General features: G+C 47.7%; 1 protein-coding gene across 3 annotated transcripts in view; it reads right to left on the bottom strand.

Moving 5' to 3' along the window:
• smg5 (SMG5 nonsense mediated mRNA decay factor) overlaps positions 1–18,891 on the bottom strand; it is a 64,338-nt gene that overhangs the window by 27,543 nt on the left and 17,904 nt on the right. The window contains exons 7-14 of one of the 3 annotated variants that reach the window (XM_069940409.1): positions 11,959–12,037; positions 8,895–9,020; positions 8,059–8,127; positions 6,263–6,480; positions 5,009–5,146; positions 3,927–4,595; positions 2,482–2,651; positions 1,047–1,122 (exon numbers count right to left, since the gene is read on the bottom strand). In XM_069940409.1, the coding sequence (XP_069796510.1) occupies positions 1,047–1,122; positions 2,482–2,651; positions 3,927–4,595; positions 5,009–5,146; positions 6,263–6,480; positions 8,059–8,127; positions 8,895–9,020; positions 11,959–12,037 (1,545 nt within the window). The remainder of the gene's footprint in view (positions 1–1,046; positions 1,123–2,481; positions 2,652–3,926; positions 4,596–5,008; positions 5,147–6,262; positions 6,481–8,058; positions 8,128–8,894; positions 9,021–11,958; positions 12,038–18,891) is intronic. The other 2 variants (XM_069940410.1, XM_069940412.1) reach the window with 2 other exon arrangements.

Raw genomic sequence — 18,891 nt, 5'->3', positions numbered from 1 at the left:
GAGGTTATGGGCAGGGAGCAGGTAGATGGGACAAGTGGAGTTCGGACTAGAGGGGCCGAGATGGCCTGTTTCTGCATTGTAATTGTTATATGGTTATATTAGACTCCTCAACCACAAACTCAGAGACTACTCATTTAAGGACTGTTACTTCGCACATTATTAAATATTTATTTTCTGCATTGCATAGCTTGTTTGCACTTCCTTATTGTTTACCTTTCTCTATTTTGTACACGTATCTTTCCTTGAGTATAGGTTTTATGCACTAACCAATAATTAGAAATTCTGCCTGGCCCACAGGAAAAAAAAATCTGTTATATGTGATGTATGTAATATGACAATAAATCTGAACTTTGGCACTGCCGCCCAATGAACTCTGGGCAGTCCCCTAGCATGGGGGGAGGGGGAGAAGTTCCATCTCCAGGGGTTACTGGCCACACCTCACCTGCGATGCCATGGTCAGGCAGAGACGAGTCTTTGAAATTCTCGCCTGAAGCAGTTGTGGAGGCTGAACCCCCAAATTCCTTCAAAGCCCAGATCAACAAATGTTTAGAGCATTTTCTTTCCACTCAAAGACCACTTTAAGTAATCCCTATTCCATCTGTGCTCAGTAAGGGATTAGAAAGCAAGTTTGGCCACCCCCGATCTATGTCAAAAATCCATAATGGTAGCGGCTGTTGGCGACTTGAGGCGAGGAACCCGCGCAGGGTGCAGGCGGCCGCTATCAAGGGCCTCGCTGGTGGCCTGCTGGAGACTGACTCAAGGGGTGCCAGGTATCGGAATTGGATGTGAGAGGGCGCTGAAGGGTTCCTGATTGTGTCGGAGGTTCAGGCCTGGAGTTCGGGCTACGCCAATGGTTTGGACTGGATTCTGTGTGGCAGGGCACGCTCAATACAGCCATCTCATAGCAAATGTTTAATTCAGGCATTGTCCGAGATTTTTCCATTGATGAAGGGCTCAAGCCCCGACACGTTGGTTATGCAGCTTTATCTTTGCTATACTGACCTGCTGAGTTTCACCAGCATTGTTTTTAACCAGCACAAACTTACCTGGTTCTCTCATCTTCCTGCCTTCAGGCAACATGTTCAGCAAGACGGACAGGCGATTCCACAGACTCTGCGAACTCTGCGGGAGACGTAGGGGTCAGACCGAGTGGATGATGACACGGCGCTCGAGAACTGGGCGGTCCGAGTGCCCCCCTTGGGAGTGGGGAGGGGAGGAGAATCAGTAGGAGCCACCAGGGAAGGGGAGGCTGGATTGCTGATCAGATTCACCTTGGGCTCTCACGCGTCACTCACAGGGTCACAATCCCAGAGGTGCAGCGGGGAGAGGGAGAGAGGCAGGTGGTCAGACGCAAACAGAAAGTGGTAAAAGAATGGGGATGGCGGAGTGAAGGATGAAGGATTCCAGAAGTCAGAACCCAAGGAGCAAGGCATGGGTGAGCGCTGGGGCGGGAGAGGAAGGGGGGTGCGGGCGGGAGAGGAAGGGGGGTGCGGGCGGGAGAGGAAGGGGGGTGCGGGCGGGAGGGAGGGGGGGTGCGGGCGGGAGGGAGGGGGGGTGCGGGCGGGAGGGAGGGGGGGTGCGGGCGGGAGGGAGGGGGGGTGCGGGCGGGAGGGAGGGGGGTGCGGGCGGGAGGGAGGGGGGTGCGGGCGGGAGGGAGGGGGGTGCGGGCGGGAGGGAGGGGGGTGCGGGCGGGAGGGAGGGGGGTGCGGGCGGGAGGGAGGGGGGGTGCGGGCGGGAGGGAGGGGGGTGCGGGCGGGAGGGAGGGGGGTGCGGGCGGGAGGGAGGGGGGTGCGGGCGGGAGGGAGGGGGGTGCGGGCGGGAGGGAGGGGGGTGCGGGCGGGAGGGAGGGGGGTGCGGGCGGGAGGGAGGGGGGTGCGGGCGGGAGGGAGGGGGGTGCGGGCGGGAGGGAGGGGGGTGCGGGCGGGAGGGAGTGGGGTGCGGGCGGGAGGGAGGGGGGTGCGGGCGGGAGGGAGGGGGGTGCGGGCGGGAGGGAGGGGGGTGCGGGCGGGAGGGAGGGGGGTGCGGGCGGGAGGGAGGGGGGTGCGGGCGGGAGGGAGGGGGGTGCGGGCGGGAGGGAGGGGGGTGCGGGCGGGAGGGAGGGGGGTGCGGGCGGGAGGGAGGGGGGTGCGGGCGGGAGGGAGGGGGGTGCGGGCGGGAGGGAGGGGGGTGCGGGCGGGAGGGAGGGGGGTGCGGGCGGGAGGGAGGGGGGTGCGGGCGGGAGGGAGGGGGGTGCGGGCGGGAGGGAGGGGGGTGCGGGCGGGAGGGAGGGGGGTGCGGGCGGGAGGGAGGGGGGGTGGGGAGGGGGGGTGCGGGCGGGAGGGAGGGGGCTGCGGGCGGGGCGGTGTTGGTGGGAGGGAAGGAGGTGGGAGAAAGAGGGGGTCGGAAGAGACAGGGTTGCCAGAGTGAGAGAGAGGGAGAGCAGTAGGGGTGGGAGGCTGGGAAGAGAAGGTGGGAAGGGATCCGGGCTCAGCGGCCCCACACCTGTGCGCACATGAGGATTATATCAGTGTTGGTCCGCAGCCAGTCCAGGAAAACCTTGACGGTGGCCAGCAAGCCCTCATTTGACAGGATCTCCAGCTTCTCCAGCGGGGTCTTCTCCTTCCGCACCGATTTGCTGCTGGCGTCACTGCCCTCTGAATCCGAACCAGTGTCTGCAAGATTGGACAAATAGTGACCCACTGGCAATGGTTCCAGAGCCCACTTCACTGAAGCAGAGATATTGAGGCAGCAATATTGCACAGACAAACAACAGGCCAGATAATCATCATTTCCAATGCTCCCTTCCCTCCCATTTCTCCACCTTGTTTTAAACCCAGGTCTTTGGCACAGCACTTTCTGTGGAAATCCAACCGTCTCTTCCTGCCCTGTCTCCATGTGCCTCACGTCAATGAGATGGGAGGGTGTTAGAGCTCTGGCTTCAGCCCCCTTCTTCCATGAGAGTGGAACAGCCTGTCATTTAACCCCTCAAAGGGGGTCCCAAAGGGTCACCATGATACCACGCCACTTCTCAGAGGACAAATCAGACCCACCAACAAGGGGGAACACAGAGCATCAGGGAGGGACACACACTCTCATCCACATCTCCAAACACCTCACCCACCACCTCAGTACACCCTCCTCCACATCTCCCCAACTCCAATGTTTCAATACCCCCCTCCACATCTCCTCCCCACCCCAAAGTTTCAGCACACACCCCTCCACATTTCCCCCACCACCTCAATATCCCAGAACACTCCCCTCCACATTTACCCCAACGTCTCAATGTTCCAGTACTCTCCCCTCCGCATCTCCCCCACCACCTCAATGTCCCAGTACACTCCCCTCCACATCTCCCCCACCACCCCAGTCTCAATACACCCCTCCACATCTCTCCCCCACCCCAACGTCTCAGTATACCCCCCTCCACATCTCCCCCACCACCCCAACATCTCAATACATCCCCCTCCACATCTCCCCCCACCCCAACATCTCAGTATAAACCCCTCCACATCTCCCCTCATTTCAATGTCCCAGTACACTCCCCTCCATATCTCCCCCACCACCCCAAAGTCTCAATACACCCCCTCCACATCTCCCCCCACACCCCAACGTCTCAGTATACACCCCTCCACATCTCCTCCACCGTCTCAATATCCCAGTACACTCCCCTCCACATCTTCCCCACTACCCCAACGTCTCAGTAACCCCCCCCCACATCTCCCTGACCCCAATGTCTCACTACACCCTGCCACACCACCCCCCGCACCCAACACCTCAATATTTCAGCTACACCCCCCCACATCCCCGGAAGGGACTGACTCTCCGACATTCCAGTGGGTGAAGGTCAAAAGGAGGGGGTCTTCAATCATAAATCTGACAGGAAGTCTCCAAGGAAACCCTCAACCCTTCTTCTCCTCCCACTGTGCCGCAGGGTCATGGGGTCTTACCGTGCTCGGTGACACCAGGGCTCTGGAGGACACCATTAGCGCAGGGTTTCTCCGGCGGTGGTGCAGGGGCTTGCTCCTCAGGCGGGGGCCGCACCATGACGTTGCTGAAGGTGGGGGCCAGGCGGAAACACCGCTTGGGTTGGAACATCTGGGAGGAGAGGGCCTGGAGGTTGCTGGCAATGGTAGCATCGCTGGCGCTAACCGGTCCGTTGGCCTGGGGCTCAGGGACATCAGGGCAGAGGACACGGGCAGTCTCTGAGACCAGCTCCCCTCCTCGGCCTGGGCCCCTGGGGTCCTCCCCACTCTGGCTGCCCCCCGGCTCCTCCTCGATGTCCTCCAGGTCGGAGCGGGACTCCTGGCTGTTCATGTCGGAGTCAGACTCCAGGTCGAAGGCAGCCTCGGTCTCCTCCTCCTCGTCGCTCTTTGCGGAGCCAGAGTCTGACCGCTCGCTCTCCCGGGCCGAGTCTTCACTGGGGTCCGAGTCGAAGCCCTCACTCAGGTCACTCTCATCGGCCTTCTGCCGGTGACGCCGCCGGCGCAGTTGCGACAGACGCGAGTACTTCTTGCCCTTGGGCTTGCCGGGAGGGATGAGGGCCCCATTTGGCATCTTGGCTGGCAGCTCCTCTGGCTCAACTCCCCTGTTCGAGGGGTCCTTCACCTCCAGCTCATCTGGAGGAGCAGAGAACAGGTCAGTGCAGCATCAGCCCACCAGACCACCCCCACCCCCATCCCTCTGCACGCCTTCCCCTCTGCCCGCCGGGGACCCCCTTCCCAGCGAGACAGACAGAAATAGTAACAGGAAGGTGGTGTCTCAGAGATCAAATGCTCCCCGGATCCGATACCCTGGATCGTCTGACTACAGGGGAAGGTGTTACCTGAATCATCAGGCTTCAGGGGAGGAGGGGGTGGTGTTACCCAGATCATCAGATGCATGGGAGGGGATTACCTGGATGCTCGGACCACAGGGAAGGGGGACAAGAGGAATTTACCAGAATGCTCAAATTGTACCATGAGAGAGAGGGGGACAGGAGGGATTTACCTGGGTGCTTGGACTGCGAGGGAAGAAGACAGGAGGGATTTACCTGGCTGCTCAGACTGCAGGGAAGGAACCGCATTCTCCACATCGTCCACCTCGGCCTGCAGCCGGATGTTGACGTGGTTCACCAGATGGGAGAAGAGAGCAAGGGTGAAGGCAATGGAAGCACTGTACTGCTTCAGACCTGCAACACAGGGGCAACAGTCAGTGAACAGCTGCAATGGAGGATAACAACCAGCTGAGGCAGTGCACCTCTGCCCATTGCTCCCAGCTCTTTACGCAGCGCGGCCGACAATTCTCCTGGATTCAGGAGAATCGCCTTTAACATTATTCGCCAGCACTTCTCAATCCAAGTTCAAGTTTATTGTCATCTGATTGCATGCATCAGGTGCCTTGCCGTTCAGTGTGGGCCATCACATTTCTCCATCCATCACGGTCTCTGACCCTTGAATTGTGGTTGTTGCCTCCTGTTTCTAATCATTTTCATTCCCAGTTGGCTTCTGCTTCTTTTTCCTTCCAGCTTTTCCGTTGTAATTAACTGTTCTCGTGCATCTCTTCATGTGATGTGTCCAAAGAATTGAAATTGCTCCTTTCTGATTCTTTTAAGTAATGTACATTTTGTTACATTCTTTGTAGAACTCACAGACTTCGGCAAACAAGTTGCAGATCTGAACCTCCGACACAATCAGAAAGCACTCAGCGCTCCTTGCATCCCAGTTCTGATACCTGGCACCCCTTCAGCCAGACTCAAGCCCGTCTCGGCGGTCTGCAACCTATTGTGAGCCCCTTTGGCTGCAGTCGCCAGCAGCCTGAAGCCCACGTGGATTCCTCGCCTTGAGTCACCAATAGCCCGCAGCTTCTGTGCTCTTCAGCCACAGAGCCCCTCGCTGGTCCGCCGCTGCGGCCACCGAACCATAGGGCTGTCTTCTCCTCAGATTTGGGGGGGGGGGGGGGAGGTCCTCCATGTCTTCGGGTGCCCTGCGCCAGCCACTGCCTCCCCGGTGTCTCCAACCCCTCAGGCTCCTGCCGAACACAGCAGCTGCCTTCTTGGGCTCAGTTGCCTGCAGTCACAGGAATTTAAAATAAAACACCCTTCGGCTCCTTTAGCAGGCCCTTAAAGCCTGTATGGAACCATCAGGAGTTGGTGTGGATGGTAGAACGCAGCTGAGGAGCACTGTGTCTCCTCTCCCTATTCTCCACGAGTCCACCCCAGCAGCAGCGCCGACAATGAAGCAGCCCCACTGTCTTAATTTCCCCTTTCAACTGTCGCCGCGTCCCAAATCCCCAGGAATAAAATCACCTTGCCTACCAGTCTTCTTGAGGCTGTGCACGCTCATTAAGCAGATGACCATCATCCGGAAGATGAGCAGGTCGGGCAGGAAGCCCGAGCCCCGGTCATACTCCTCCTCCTCCTCGCTTGAGCCGCTGTGATTGAGGTTGGAGGGAAGGTAGAAGAGGCACAGATTGAAATCCTCCAGGACCGACTGGCAAATGGACGTCACCTCCACGTCTGCAGTGCTGGTGAGGCGGGAGAGAAAATTTTCAGATTTATTGTCAGAGAAAATACTTGACATCACATACAACCCTGAGATTCTTTTTCCTGCGGGTGAGGCAGAATTATTGGTTGTGCAAAAAAAAAACCCCACGACGTAAGCATGTAACAAAATGTAAACAAACTGAGTATGCAATACAGAGAAAATAAAATGCAAAAGTAAGAATCCTTAAACAAGTTCCTGATTCTTAATATTTATTTATTATTTAGACATGCAGCACAGTGATAGGCTCTTTTGGCCCACAAGCCCATGCCACCCATTACACACAATTGGTGGGAGGAAACCGGAGCCACTGGGGAAAACCCACAAAGACATGGGGAGAGCATACAAACTCCTTACAGATAGCATGGGATTTGAACCCCGGTCCCGATCACTGGCATTGTAACAGTGCTACGCCAATTGTGCCACCAGATTGAGTTTGTTGTTGAGGAGTCTGATGGTGGAGGGGTAGTAGCTGTTCCTGAACATGATGGGGTGAGCCTTGTGGCACCTAGACCTCTTTCCTGAAGGCAGCAGCGAGAACAGAACGTGTGCTAGGTGGGGTAGATCCTTGACAATCGTTGCTGCTCTCCAATGGCAGCATTCCCTGTAGATGTTCTCGATGGTGGGGAGGATTTTGTCTGTGATGTCCTGGGCTGTGTCCACAACCTTTTGCAGGACTTTACGCTCCAGGGTGCATTGGTGCCCCCACACCAGATCGTGATGCAGCCGGTCAACACACTTTCTACCACGCACATGAAGAAATTTCTCAGGATTTCCGATATCATACCAAGCCTCCGCAAACTCATGAGGAAGTAGAGGCGCTGACGTGGTTTCTTCACAGTCACCTCCCCCACACGATTTGAAGGGTGGGATTAAACTGGAGAACATGGAAGAAACCCAGCAGACATGGGGAGAACGTACAAACTCTGGATTCGAACTTGGTTTGCTGGCGCTGTTTAGTGCGAAGATTTATGGAGGGGTAATGTCCACGTCAGCTGCAGGCTCGTTTGTGGCTGACAAGTCCGGTGCGGGACAGGCAGGCACAGTTGCAGCGGTTGCAGGGGAAAATTGGTGAGTTGGGGTTGGGTGTTTCCTCCTTTGTCTTTTGTCAGTGAGGTGGGCTCAAAGGAGATTGCTGCCCGCCAAACTGTGAGACGCCAAGATGCACGGTTGGAGGCGATATCAGCCCACTGACGGAGGTCAATGTGGCAGGCACCAAGGGATTTCTTTAGCCAGTCCTTGTACCTCTTCTTTGGTGCACCTCTGTCTCGGTGGCCAGTGGAGAGCTCGCCATAGAACACGATCTTAGGAAGGCGATGGTCCTGTTTATTACTGGACAATAGTATCTATCTAATCTCACACATCTGCGATAATCTAGATTGGACAATGGTGGAGAAAACTGCAAACAGGATGATCTCAAATGACTCCACTTTGCTGGTTGGTAGCAATAGCAAACTCACCATCTGTAATCAGCCACCTATGAGCTCAGCCCCTCGCTAACCCAGAAAGATCAATCAAAAGCAGACCACACAAGGACAAATTGCTGAACTGAGATGCTTACCTGTTCCTGGGTTGAAGGAGATTCTGCAGGTACATGAAACTCACCAACAAACGCTTGATGTCTCTTGACCTAATAAAAAGCACAAGGCGGTGAAGGCTACAGCCATAGCAGCAATTTCTAAAAAAACACAGCAACAGAATGTACTGTCTTTAAAAGTGCTGTTAACTTGCTTCAACTTCATGTTGTTTGAGGGATAAGTCAAGTTTATTGTCAACTGATTGCACAAGTGCAACCCGACGAAACAGCGTTCTCCGGTCCTCTGCGACATACCTCACAGACAGATAATGCATATGCAAGCCTTCAGCGACCGGACATTCAAGCTCCACCGATGATCCTTCCCCGGGAAGGGTTGGATTTGGTGCCTCAGAGCTGGCCACGACACATTCAGTCTCCAGGCGTAAGGGCGGAGAATCTCTGCCTTTACAGTCGGCCACTTTCCTTGCTTGAAAGGGCCCAAGAATACATTTTTACCTTTTGCAGACGCAGCAAGACCTGCTGAATTTCTCCAGCGTTTCTATGTCTTTACTGCAATCACAGCGTCTGCAGACTTTCATGCTTCACTGCCCACCCCACCACTCCGCGTGTAGGTCAGTCCCCTTTTAAATCTTTCCCTCCTCACCTCAAGTCTACACCCCTCAGTTTTAGATTCCCTACTCCTGCGACCACACCACTCAGGGGTTCGGGGGGGGGGGGTCTATCAGCTGTGACAGTATTGATAGTTCAAACATAGAGGAACCCAGATCTCTCCATCAGCCCCTCCATCTGCCATTCCCCAGCATGCAACCCCGCACCGCCGAAGGGAAGCTCAACGTTCGGACCAGCAGCAGCTTCCTCACCGTTGTCTGCTCACCGACAGCTTCTTGGTGTCCGTCCTGCAGATCTGGTGATAAGCCTTGGCAGCTTTGTCAAAGAGCCGGTTCAGGTTCCCATACGCTCCTTCGAAAGGCATTTCAGAGTGGATGCTGGCAGCGGGGCGAGGGGAAAGAGATGCGCCTCGGTGAATAAACAGACCCCCCTTTAAACTTGCACACTAACCATCTTCGCAAAGCAACCCGCTGGACAACGAACCTCGCCACATGCACCTCTGTTCTGCGATAGGCACTACCCTCCCTTATTCTAGTCATGCACGATCCTCATTATTTCTCCACTTTTTAAAAAATTATAATTTTAATTTAATTTTTTTTAGATATACAGCACAGTAACACGGCATTTCAGCCCACCCAATTAACCTACAAACCCCGGTATGTTTCGAATGGTGGGAGGAATGGTGGGAAAACTCACGCAAGCGCGGAATGAACGTGCCAGGTTCTTTCTGACAGTGCGGGGCTCGAACCACTGTGCCACTTGCAGGCACTGTAACGACGTTACACCACCATTCTACAGCACAGAATCAGGCCCTTCAGCTCAACTACTCCACTGCATCCAAGCTAGTCCCATATGCCCGTGCTTGGCCCAGATCCCCCTTCCTTATCCCCGTGTCTGTCTGGGGTGGCACGGTTAGCACAACGCTGTTACAGCACCAGCAAGCGGGACCCAGTGTCTGAATCCCGCACGGTCTGTAAGGAATTCTCCCCACGTCTGCGTGGGTTTCCTCCCACCGTTCAAATCATACTGGGGTTTGGAGGTCAATTGGGTGGCATGGATTCTTGGGCCAAATGGGCCCACTATGTATGTCTAAATTTAAATACTTTTTAAAATGTAAATGTCTTTCGAACAGTAAAATTGTTCCCTCCTCTACCAGCTCTCTCCACACACCCACCATCCTGTTTGTCCTTCTCTCTCTCTTCCTTTTTCCCTGTCTCCTTTCACAGAGCCAAAAGCAATTCCTCCCTCCCCAATAAATTCTCACCTTTCCTCTCTCTTGTATTCTCATCATATCCAATTTACACCTTTTGTCTGCTGGTCTCCCCTTCTTTCCCCAGCCTTTAATTCTTGTCTTTTTCCACTCAAACCTTAAGGCCTCAGGCCCGAAACATCAGTAATATTTCTTTCCCTCCTTTGGACGCTGTGAGACCAGCTGAGTTCCTCCAGTATTTCTGTGTTTTGACTTATTACTTAAAAGGCAAGCGATTGCAGGGTGCAGCCATACAGAAGGGCTTGGGAGTACATGAATCGCGAAAAGTTGGCTTGCAGGTGCAGCAGGCTGTCAAGAAGGCAAGAGGGACTGAATTTAGGAGCAGGGAGGTTGTGCTGCAACTGTACAAGGTCCTGGTGAGGCTGCATCGGGAGAACCGCATGCAGTTCTGGTCTCCTTGCTTGAGGAAGGATGGACTGGCTTTGGAGGCGGTGCAGAAGAGGTTCACCAGGTTGATCCCAGAGATGAGGGGGGTTGGCCTATGAGGAGAGATTGAGTCGTCTGGGACCATACTCGCTGGAATGTAGATGAGAGGGGATCTTACAAAAACAAAATTACGAAAGGCATCGATAAGATCAAGGTAGGTTAGTGTTTCCATTGGTGGGGGAAGACCGGAACTACGGGACATAGCCTCAAGATTCAGGGGAGTAGATTTAGGATGGAGATGAGGAGGAACTGCTTTTCCCAGAGGGTGGGGAATCTGTGGAATTCGCTGCCCATTGAAGCAGTGGAGGCGACCTCAGTAAAGACAAGGTTGAATAGATTTTTACATAGTAAAGGAATTAAGAGACATGGGGAAAAGGCAAGTTGGTGGAGATGAGCCTACCATCAGATCAGCCACGATCACATTGAATGGTGGAGCAGGCTGGATGGGCCGAACGGCCGACTCCTGCTCCTATTTCTTATGTTCTCATCGTGCACATCAAGTGGGCAGTCACAGGGGTCGTGGCACCACAGCCCCTCACTGAGTCCCAACTGCCCGGCACTCCATCAGACCCCCCCCACAATGTTTCCCCCACCACTCTTCCTCAATGGCACAGGGCTGCCTCAGCATTACTCCTCCAGTTAAGTACCCATGTTTCTGTGCATTATCTCTACCCCCTCAGCACCAGCCCTCTAAAGGCAAACATTCCTTTTTGTGTGTATGCCCCAGTGCTATTCCACCCCCCCCCATCCCCATCCCCCCCGCAGCGTCGACTTCATCGACCCAGGGGACGGAATGCTATCTGGTGTCATGCAACCTCAAACCAAGAGCCCAGGTCAAGGCCTTGGCAGAGATAGTGAGAGATTGTTTCCTACCTCCTAGATCATGGCAATGGTGGTTTCATTCACCCCTCAGCTGTACAAAGTTTGGCCTGTCGCACAGGCTCTTGTTTACCCCCTGCTTTTTATTTTGAACATTCAAAACATCAACGGGATTATCTTATATCCTCAGTAATAGTCGGGTTTTATGAGCCAGTTTTTCAGGTCAAATTTGGCTAGTTCAACTTTTACACAGGTCATACTTTTGACCGTGGTAAATACCTGTGTCGTTTAAGGCATCAGGAGCTTGGATGGACAGGTGGCAGAGGCCTCGGAGAGAGTTTGTGGCCGGGGCATCAGGAGCTCGGATGGGCAAGCGGCCAGGGCCTAGCTGAGTTTGCAGCCAGGGTGTCGGGAGGTTGAATGGGCAGGCGGCCGGGGCCTAGCTGAGATTGCGGCCGGGGCGTCAGGAGCCTGGATGGGCAGACAGCCAGGGCCTAGCAGAGTTTGCAGCCGGGGCATCGGGAGCTCGAATGGGCAGGCGGCCAGGGCCTAGCAGAGTTTGCGGCCGGAGCGTTAGGTGCTCAGATCAGCAGAAAACCAGGATGAGGTGTTGGGAGATCAGATGGGCAAGCAGACAGGGCCAAAAAATAGGGAGGTCAGCTTTTACACAGGACATAAGGAAAGCACGTGGTTTTTGGGCCAAAATAGTTGGCGGGGGTGAAGTTTTACACAGGGTTGACTATTACAAGAGAATATACAGTATGAGGGCACTACAATCGTGAAGTCTCAGTGAAACCTACCATCTGAGGTAGTAGTAAGTAGCCTCAACGTTGTAATATTTACTCCCAGCCAATGTCCCAAGCTGGTTAAAAGGCATACCTGAAAGAAAGAACAGGATCATTTTGAAGCTATACTACACCCCACAAATCAAGACAAGCCATTTTCTCCTTGGGTTTGCAGTGAGTTATGACTCTGGGCAAGCTGCAGTGCTGTTTCCCCTCTGATTTAAATTTAAGCCAGTGGTTCTCAGCCTTTTTCTTTCCACTCACATACCACTTTAAGTAATCCCTATGCTATAGGTACTCTGTGATTAGGAAGGGATTGCTTAAGGTGATATGTGGGTGGGAAGAAGAAAGTTTTAATCGTCCCTCATTGACTCGTTATGTGCACAGTTTCATAACCCAAAGGAAATGGGCCAGTAACAATTTTTCTCAAGCAAAATAGTTCAATAACAATTGGTTCTCGAGCAGTGATTCACAACCTTCCCTTCCCACCCTCATCCCTCCTTAAGCAATCCCTTACTAATCACGGAGCACTTATGGCACAGGGATTACTTAAAGTGGGATGTGAGTGGAAAGAAAAAGGTTAAGAACCACTGATTTAGACATACAGCACAGGAACAAGCCCCACTAGCCCATGACATCCCATTACCCAAATTAATCTACATCCTCCCTGGTACATTTTGAAGCATGGAGGGAACCAGAGCATCCAGAAGAAACCCATTCAGACACAGGTGGGGGGGGGGGGGGGGGGGTGGAATGTACAAACTCATTAGGACAGAGATAAGGAGGAACTGCTTTTCCCAAAAGGTGGTGAATCTGTGGAATTCGTTGCTCATTGAAGCAGTGGAGGCAGACTCGATAAATATATTTAAAACCAGGTTGGCTCGATTTTTACATTGTCGGGGAATTAAGGAATGTGGGGAAAAGGCAGGAAGGTGGAGATGAGCCGATCATCAGATAGGCCATGATCACAATGAATGGCGAAGCAGGCTCAATGGACCGATGGCCTAATCCTGCTCGTATTTCTTTCGGACAGCGGCAGATTTCAACTGGCTTAATGTCTTGAGCTTTGTTTATTGGATTTGCACGAGTCTTTGGAAAATTAAAATTAAAATATTAAAAAAAATAGTACATGACTGTAGACTTTCCGGCATTAATATTTCATTTGCCAATTTACCAAGTCACAGGTCGTAGAAGGGAGACAAAGCATCTGGAGAAACCTATGAGGGAACGTGACAATTTCCCCGAGACCAAGATTCAACCTGGGCCACCGACGCTGGGAGAGATCTCCTGGCTTAACCACTTAGCCCAGGGAGATCAACTCCTGCTCTTCACGGTTCGCCTTCCACACCAGTTTCGGTGACATCTGCCAATTTAACTACAGTCATCTAAGTATAATATAGATGACAAACAACAGTGGACCCAAGCATCGATCCCTGGGCTTCAATATATTTTTTAATTTGTTTATACTGTGACAGAGTATTTAGAGATGGGTTGGGAGGAATTGTTAGAGCAGCTTGCACACACACATTTTAAACACAGAATATTTGCAGGACTTTTGCAGAGTGCTTTTTGCAAGAGGCAACAAAGTATTGACAGCAGCTTGCCTAGGAGAACATATGATCTTTGCAAGGAGGGGAGAAGAGTTTGGCTCTCAGAGAGGGAGGGTGTGAAACAGAGAGAGAGGAGATAGAAATCAGTTTCAGAAGGACAAGCTGGCAAACTTTGGAAGGCTTCCTGGTCAAATGAGAAGACTGGTGACCTGAAAGAAAGAGGATCATCTGGAGAACCCTGAAGGGGGTAAGTTTCATCAGCAAGACTGATTGAGAAGGAATCAGTTGCAGATGTCCTGGAAAAGGAATCTCTCTCTCTGAAAACCAGCAAGAACCCTCCTGAGTGGTAACCATTTGCCTGTTAAGCACCAAAGACTTTTATTTTTCACACCATAAACCACATTGACCATGATACATACATTTTCCTTTTCAAATATATACAGTGTCATTTTCTCCGCCCCTCCCTCCTCCCATCCCACCCTCCCCACCTCCCCCCCCATCCATTTAAAGTACAAAATCTAAGCTACATTAAACCAGTCAAACAATGTTGTCATTCAATAAAAATAAACAAGAAATTCCACTGAGTCAATTCTTTTCATTTCCTTCTCCTTTCGTTAATTTAGGTAGTGAATGTCCCCGGTAGGTTTTCTCTATTGTGTTTCATGTATGGCTCCCATATTTGTTCAAATACTTCAATATTATTTCTTAAACTATATGTTATTTTTTTCTAATGGAATACATTTATTCATTTCTATATAACATTGTTGTATTCTCAAATTATCTTCCAATTTCCAGGTTGACATAATACATTTTTTTGCTATGGCTAGAGCTATCTTAACAAACCTTTTTTGTGCACCATCCAAATCAAGTCCAAATTCTTTGTTTTTTATGTTACTTAGGAGGAAGATCTCTGGGTTTTTTTGTATATTGTTTTCTGTAATTTTATTTAATATCTGCTTTATTTCTTCCCAAAATTTTTCTACTTTCTCACATGTCCAGATTGCATGAATTGTTGTTCCCATTTCTTTTTTACAACGAAAACATCTGTCAGATACTGTTGGGTCCCATTTATTTAACTTTTGAGGTGTAATGTATAGCCTGTGTATCCAGTTATATTGTATCATACGTAACCTCGTATTTATTGTATTTCTCATCGTTCCAGAACATAATTTCTCCAGTTTCCTTTTTTATCTTTATATTTAAATCTTGTTCCCATTTTTGTTTAGTTTTACCATTTGTTTCCTCATTCTCCTTTTCTTAAGTTTAATATATATATTTGTTATAAATCTTCTGATTATCATTGTATCTGTAATCACATATTCAAAGTTACTTCCCTCTGGTAACCTCAGACTGCTTCCTAATTTGTCCTTCAAGTAGAATCTCAATTGGTAATATGCCAGCACTGTATCTTGAGTTATATTGTATTTATCTTTCATTTGTTCAAAGGATAATAATCTATTTCTTGAAAAACAATTTTCTATTCTTTTGATCCCTTTTTTCTCCCATTCTCTAAAGGAAAGGTTATCTATTGTAAAAGGGAGTAACTGATTTTGCGTCATTATTAATTTTGGTCATTGGTAATTTGTTTTATTCCTTTCTACATGAATCTTCTTCCAAGTATTGAGCAGATGATGCAATACTGGAGAACTCCTACGTTGTACCAATTTTTCATCCCATTTATATAATATATGTTCAGGTATCTTTTCCCCTATTTTATCTAGTTCTAATCTAGTCCAATCTGGCTTTTCTCTTGTTTGGTAAAAATCTGATAGGTATCTTAATTGTGCGGCTCTATAATAATTTTTAAAGTTTGGCAGTTGTAAGCCTCCTTGTTCATACCATTCTGTTAATGTATCTCGTGCTATCCTCGGTTTCACCCCTTTCCATAAAAATTTCCTTATTATTTTCTTTAACTCCTTGAAGAATTTCTCTGTCAAGTGTATTGGAAATGCCTGAAATAGGTATAATATCCTTGGGAAAATGTTCATTTTAATACAGTTTATCCTTCCTATTAGTGTTAATGGTAAATCTTTCCAATGCTCTAAATCACCCTGTAATTTTTTCATTAGTGGATAATAATTGAGTTTATATAGATGGCCGAGATTTTTATTTATTTGTATACCTAGGTATCTTATTGCTTGCATTTGCCATCTGAATGGTGATTCCTTCTTAAATTTTGAGAAATTCGCATTATTCATTGGCATTGCTTCACTTTTATTTACAGTAATCTTGTAACCCGACACTTTTCCATATTCCTTCAATTTCTTATATAATTCTTTTATTGATAGTTCTGGTTCTGTTAAGTATACTATAACATCATCCGCAAATAAACTGATTTTAAATTCCTTCTCTTTTATTTTTATCCCTTTTATATTATTTTCTGTTCTTATCAATTCTGCTAGTGGTTCTATAGTTAACGCGAACAATAAGGGTGATAGTGGGCATCCCTGCCTTGTTGATCTGCTTAAGTTAAATTGCTTTGATATATATCCATTTACTGTCACTTTCGCCAATGGCCCCTTATATAATGCTTTAATCCAATTAATATACTTCTCTGGTAAACTGAATTTTTGCAATACTTTGAATAAATAATTCCATTCTACTCTGTCAAAGGCCTTCTCTGCGACTAAAGCAACTGCTACTGTTGGCACTTTACTCCCTTCTACTGCATGAATTAAGTTAATAAATTTACAAATATTGTCTGTTGTGCATCTTTTTTTAATAAATCCAGTTTGGTCTAGATTTACCATTTTCGGTACATACTCTGGTAATCTGTTTGCTAATAGTTTAGCTATTATCTTATAATCTGTGTTAAGTAATGATATTGGTCTATATGACGCTGGTGCGAGTGGATCTTTCCCTTGCTTTGGTATTACTGTAATTATTGCTGTTTTACATGAATCTGGTAAGCTTTGTGTTTTATCAGTCTGGTTGATTACTTCCAGGAGGGGAGGAATTAATAAATCTTTAAATGTTTTATAGAATTCTATTGGGAATCCTTCCTCTCCTGGTGTTTTATTATTTGGTAGTTTTTTTTTTATTATCTCTTGTATTTCTACTATTTCAAATGGTTCTGTTAATTTATTTTGTTCCTCTATTTGTAATTTTGGTAGTTCAATTTTAGTTAAAAATTCATCTATTTTACCTTCTTTCCCTTCGTTTTCAGTTTGGTATAATTGTTCATAGAATTCTCTAAAGTTTTCATTGATCTCCGTTGGATTATATGTGATTTGTTTGTCTTTTTTCCTTGATGCCAATACCATTTTCTTAGCTTGTTCTGTCTTAAGCTGCCATGCTAGAATTTTGTGCGTTTTTTCCCCTAGTTCATAATATTTCTGTTTTGTCTTCATTATGTTCTTCTCCACCTTATATGTTTGCAATGTTTCATATTTTATTTTTTTATCTGCCAATTCTCTTCTTTTAGTTGTATCATCCTTCATTGCTAATTCTTTTTCTATTTTTACTATTTCCCTTTCCAACCTCTCTGTTTCCTGATTATAGTCCTTCTTCATCTTGGTTACATAACTTATTATTTGCCCTCTGATGAACTCTTTCATTGCATCCCATAGTATAAACTTATCTTTCACTGATTTCGTATTTATTTCAAAGTACATTTTAATTTGTCGTTCAATGAATTCTCTAAAATCCTGCCTTTTAAGTAGCATGGAGTTTAATCTCCATCTATACATTCTTGGAGGGATGTCCTCTAACTCTATTGTCAAAGGTTAATGGTCCGATAATATTCTAGCTTTATATTCTGTTTTTCTTACTCTATCTTGAATACGAGCTGATAACAAAAATAGGTCTATCTTGAGTATGTTTTATGTCTACCCGAATAATATGAATATTCGTTTTCCTTTGGGTGTTGTTTCCTCCATATATCCAAAAGTTGCATTTCTTGCATCGATTTAATTATAAATTTGGTTACTTAGTTCTTTCTGTTAATTTTTTTCCCAGTTTTATCCATATTTGAATCCAAATTAAAATTGAAATCACCTCCTATTAATATGATCCCTTGTGTATCTGCTATCTTCAAAAAAATATCTTGCATAAACTTTTGATCTTCTTCATTAGGTGAATATACATTGAGTAGATTCCAAAACTCCGAATATATCTGACATTTTATCATTACATATCTCCCCGCTGGATCTATTATTTCCTCTTCTATTTTAATTGGTACACTTTTACTGATTAATATAGCTACTCCTCTTGCTTTTGAATTATACAACACTGCTGTTACATGTCCTACCCAATCTCTCTTTAATTTCTTGTGCTCCAATTCAGTTAAATGTGTTTCTTGCACAAATGCTATATCAATTTTTTTCTTTTTTCAGTAAATTTAGCAGTTTCTTTCTTTTGAGTTGGTTATGTATTCCGTTAATAATTAAAGTCATATAGTTCAACGTAGCCATTTCATACTTTGTTTATCTTCCCTTTCCGTTTCTCCATCATCACCTTTCCTTCTTATCCATTTCTGCTTTCTTGTTTTGAACACTTTATAAGACAACATTTCTAAAACATCAAACATTTTCCTTATTCTCCTATTTAAAACTTCTTTAACCCCATTCTCCCCTCCCCCTCCTGAGTTGCCCTTTATCCCTTGTCGGGCAACCACATCTCCCCTCTCTATTTGGATTTGCGAATTCACTCGCAAACGTCAACTGATTTTGCAGTGACTGTAACTCCTCCCCACCCAGCCCCCCCCGGAAAAGATTTCAATCTTCATATGTAACAAAGGTCACTCTTTTAATTCCCTCCTTATTCCCTCTATTCCCTTTCATTCCCTTATTAATTCTTATCTATATTCTATATATTTTCCTCTAAATACGGATACATTCATGTATTCACACATATACATACACATCTACATATAATATAAATATATACATATATATATATACATATACCCATATACACACATACATATAGTTCGTGGTCATTTTTACTCTCATTACATGTCTTCATCTCTCTGCTTATTTTGTAGTTGTTCTGCAAATTTTCCTGCTTCCTCTGGATCCGAGAATAGTCTGTTTTGTTGCCCTGGAATAACTATTTTAAGTACCGCTGGGTACTTTAACATAAATTTATGTCCTTTTTTCCATAAGATCGTTTTTACTGTATTGAATTCCTTCCTCTTCTTCAGGAGTTCAAAACTTATGTCTGGATAGAAAAAATTTTTTTGACCTTTGTATTCCAGTGGCTTTTTGTCTTCTCTTATTTTCTTCATTGCTTTCTCCAATATATTTTCTCTTGTTATATATCTTAAAAATTTTACTAAAATGGATCTTGGTTTTTGCTGCGGTTGTGGTTTTGGGGCTCATGTTCTATGTGCCCTCTCTATTTCCATTTCTTCCTTTAATTCTGGTCTTCCTCGGACCCTGGGGATCCAGTCTTTTAT

Source organism: Narcine bancroftii, chromosome 5 (assembly GCF_036971445.1).
Source record: "Narcine bancroftii isolate sNarBan1 chromosome 5, sNarBan1.hap1, whole genome shotgun sequence".
Classification (NCBI taxonomy): Eukaryota; Metazoa; Chordata; class Chondrichthyes; order Torpediniformes; family Narcinidae; genus Narcine; species Narcine bancroftii.
The sequence above is the reverse complement of the archived record's forward strand: the minus strand, read 5'-3'. Positions and strand labels throughout refer to the sequence as shown.